The sequence below is a fragment of the Triticum aestivum genome, chromosome 6D, assembly GCF_018294505.1.
Source record: "Triticum aestivum cultivar Chinese Spring chromosome 6D, IWGSC CS RefSeq v2.1, whole genome shotgun sequence".
In the NCBI taxonomy this organism is placed as follows: domain Eukaryota; kingdom Viridiplantae; phylum Streptophyta; class Magnoliopsida; order Poales; family Poaceae; genus Triticum; species Triticum aestivum.
The window spans coordinates 49875929-49878659 of NC_057811.1; the positions used below are offsets into that span (position 1 = coordinate 49875929).

General features: G+C 49.1%; 1 protein-coding gene across 1 annotated transcript; it reads right to left on the bottom strand.

The window, feature by feature from the left end:
* Positions 1-217: 217 nt before the first annotated feature.
* LOC123142290 (aquaporin NIP3-3-like) lies at positions 218-1326 on the bottom strand. The gene is made up of 4 exons (XM_044561272.1): positions 1114-1326; positions 596-1030; positions 450-511; positions 218-365 (listed from the first exon to the last, which is right to left on the bottom strand). The coding sequence occupies exons 1-4, from the start codon at positions 1324-1326 to the stop codon at positions 218-220; spliced, it is 858 nt and encodes a 285-aa protein (XP_044417207.1).
* Positions 1327-2731: the final 1405 nt, after the last annotated feature.

Genomic DNA, 2731 nt, shown 5'->3' on the forward strand with positions numbered 1-2731 from the left:
AGGCTGTATTTTGATGATAAAACTGCATTTAGGCAAATCCGTGTGCATAATTTTGCAACATTGCAACACCTACAAGCTTGCTCATATGTCATCCCAAGAACAGTGTCCCAAAAGAATTCCTTAAAGTTACAGTATATTAATTGATTTGCATCAGTGCAATTGCATTCATGCATAAAATTCTACAACAGCGATTCGAGGCTATGACGGTCTAGATGCATCAGTGCTTAAGTGCAATGTAAGCTCCGGTCCCGGCGATGGCGCCGAGCGGCGGCGCAACCATGTAAACCCAGATCTTGGTGTAGGTCCCGGTGGCGATGGCCGTCCCCAGTGTCCTCGCCGGATTCATCGACGCTCCTGTCGATTCCCTGCATGATCACAACTAAACATTTTCAACCTTGATCATAGGAAAACAACTGTAGAGTCGTTGATCGTATGATCATTCCACTTACGCGGCGATGAGAACGTTCATCATCAGTGCTGCCCCAGCTGCCACTGCTACCAGCTCCTTCACCTATTTAAAGACCATTTGGCAGTTCCAGTGAGTGAGCGAGCCAGTGAGTCTGAGAGATAATTTAATGGGGCAGGTCTTCCGTACTGCTTTGGGATCGGTGGCGGGAGCGAGGAGGGCGAAGAGGAGGATGAACGTGATGATGAACTCGACCGCGAAGGCCTCCAAGGTGCCTATGGACGGCACGGTGGTGACGACGGCGCCAAGGTTCACCGCCGGGCCCGGGTGGTAGATTGCCTTGGCCACGAACGACGCGGAGACGGCGCCCAGAAACTGAGCGAACACGTAGGGCGCGAGGTGCGCCCAGGGGAGGTACCCGAACACGGCCATGGCCAGGCTCACCGACGGGTTCAGGTGGCTCCCCGACACGTGGAACAGCGACGCCACTATCACGACTCCGGCCGCTCCCGCCGTCGCCGCCACGCCCAGCAGGCCCAAAGCGCCGCCGTGCACCTGGTTCATGATGACCGCCGACAGCACGATGAAGACGAGCAGGAACGTCCCCAAGAACTCGGCCATCGCCTGACAAAAAGCATCCAAATCAGCGAAGCCCCATCTCATATTCTCATGCATGTGCACGAATTTCACAGGGAAAAAACACGGACCTTCTTAACCAGATGAACGACCGCCGTCCTCGGGTCGGGCGACGGAGATTTCTCATTCTCGTCGTCGGACGCGATTGGCACGATCTTCACCGAAGTTGACCTCCGAGGCATCATGACCGGCGTTGCCCTTGCGTCGCTCATGCTATCCATGGAGAAAGCCGGGTTGATGTTCAGAGAAATGTCGGCGCTGCCGCGAGCCCTGCTCTCCTCCATCCTCCCAAATTTAATCCCCAATGCAGCGACCTAATTATGCTGTTGCACTGTATCGAGTGACCAGTTGATGCTTGGTGAGGAGAGATTGATGAGAAGCGTATAGTGGAGAAGCGTATATATAATAGTCGTCTATGGAGCCTCAGAGAATCGATTTGATTCTAACGAGCCTGCAATGTTTTGGCGGGCACGGCATACGTGTGATGCTTGTTCAAATTAAGAAGCTGTGATTTCACTGGCTAATCAGTCAATGATTAGTTCATTGTCCAATCAGAAAACTGACCACAATATGATATTACTTCTGTCAATGTCCCTGGTTCATTCTCCTTTTTACTTGGTCAAGCTGTCTGCGCTCCAGGCCACAAAGATAACGAAATGCACAGCAGGAAATTCTCGCACCACTGCTTCCCATAGAGCAGGATTGCACTTTTTTTGTCCTTATTCCAAATGTATCTTCTCGGTGCCTCTTCTGCTGGCTAACCCCACATGATAATGCCGTTTTGGTATCCGAATTCTTAAGCTGCTGGTTTATTAGGCGAGCATCAGGATATATTTGTACGAAACTTGAGTATAGGTGAGCAAAAACAGATGCGTGCACTCAAATTTAGTTGCTAGCTTAGTCATTCGTCTCTTCTTTTTGCAGAGGTTACACGTACTCAACTTTTGGCACACGGTTTTTCTAGCAAGACAACACATCACTGTGGAATCAAATGGTTGTGACTCTCTTTAAGATTGATCATCAGCCCATCACTGCTATGCACACTTTGTGTTTGTTTCTGGGATTCGGAGTTATCAGAGCTACAAGATTTCCATATATAGGAAAATTTTGGTATACGATTTTGCGGAAATCCATGTGTTACAGGCAAGCCTAGTGTGTCTTCGTGATCATATGGGCACATAGCAACGTTGGATTTTGAATGGACGTCACGATCTAGTATAATCCAAACATGCTAATATGAGATGGTTTCTTGAAGTTCACACCGATGGATCTGTTTGTAAGTAGGAGTAGGACATATCAGGTAATAGCTCAAATCACCAAGTATATCAAATCCACGTGCCGGCTGGTATGCAGCTAATACATAGAGTCCATTCCAAAAGCATCTGTCCTCTTTCTCCATTGATTTTGTTGACCGGTCCTCTCTTCTCAGCTGCTCAACACTGTCTAATAATTGCTCCATATGGTTGAAGGAGAGCGCCTCATCTCCTCACCCTTGTCATCTCCCATTTGTCCGCGTACGAGGAGAGCACCCTAGTGCGAGTGAAATAAGCCTATGATTGATGCGCCTATCATTGTCATCAGTCCCTGTGCCTACCATTGTTCTAGACATCTCCCAGTTACCATCAACTCCCATTCTTTCTCCCATTTTTGAAGGTGTGCATAGGCTCGAGGGACTAGTGGACGGCTTCT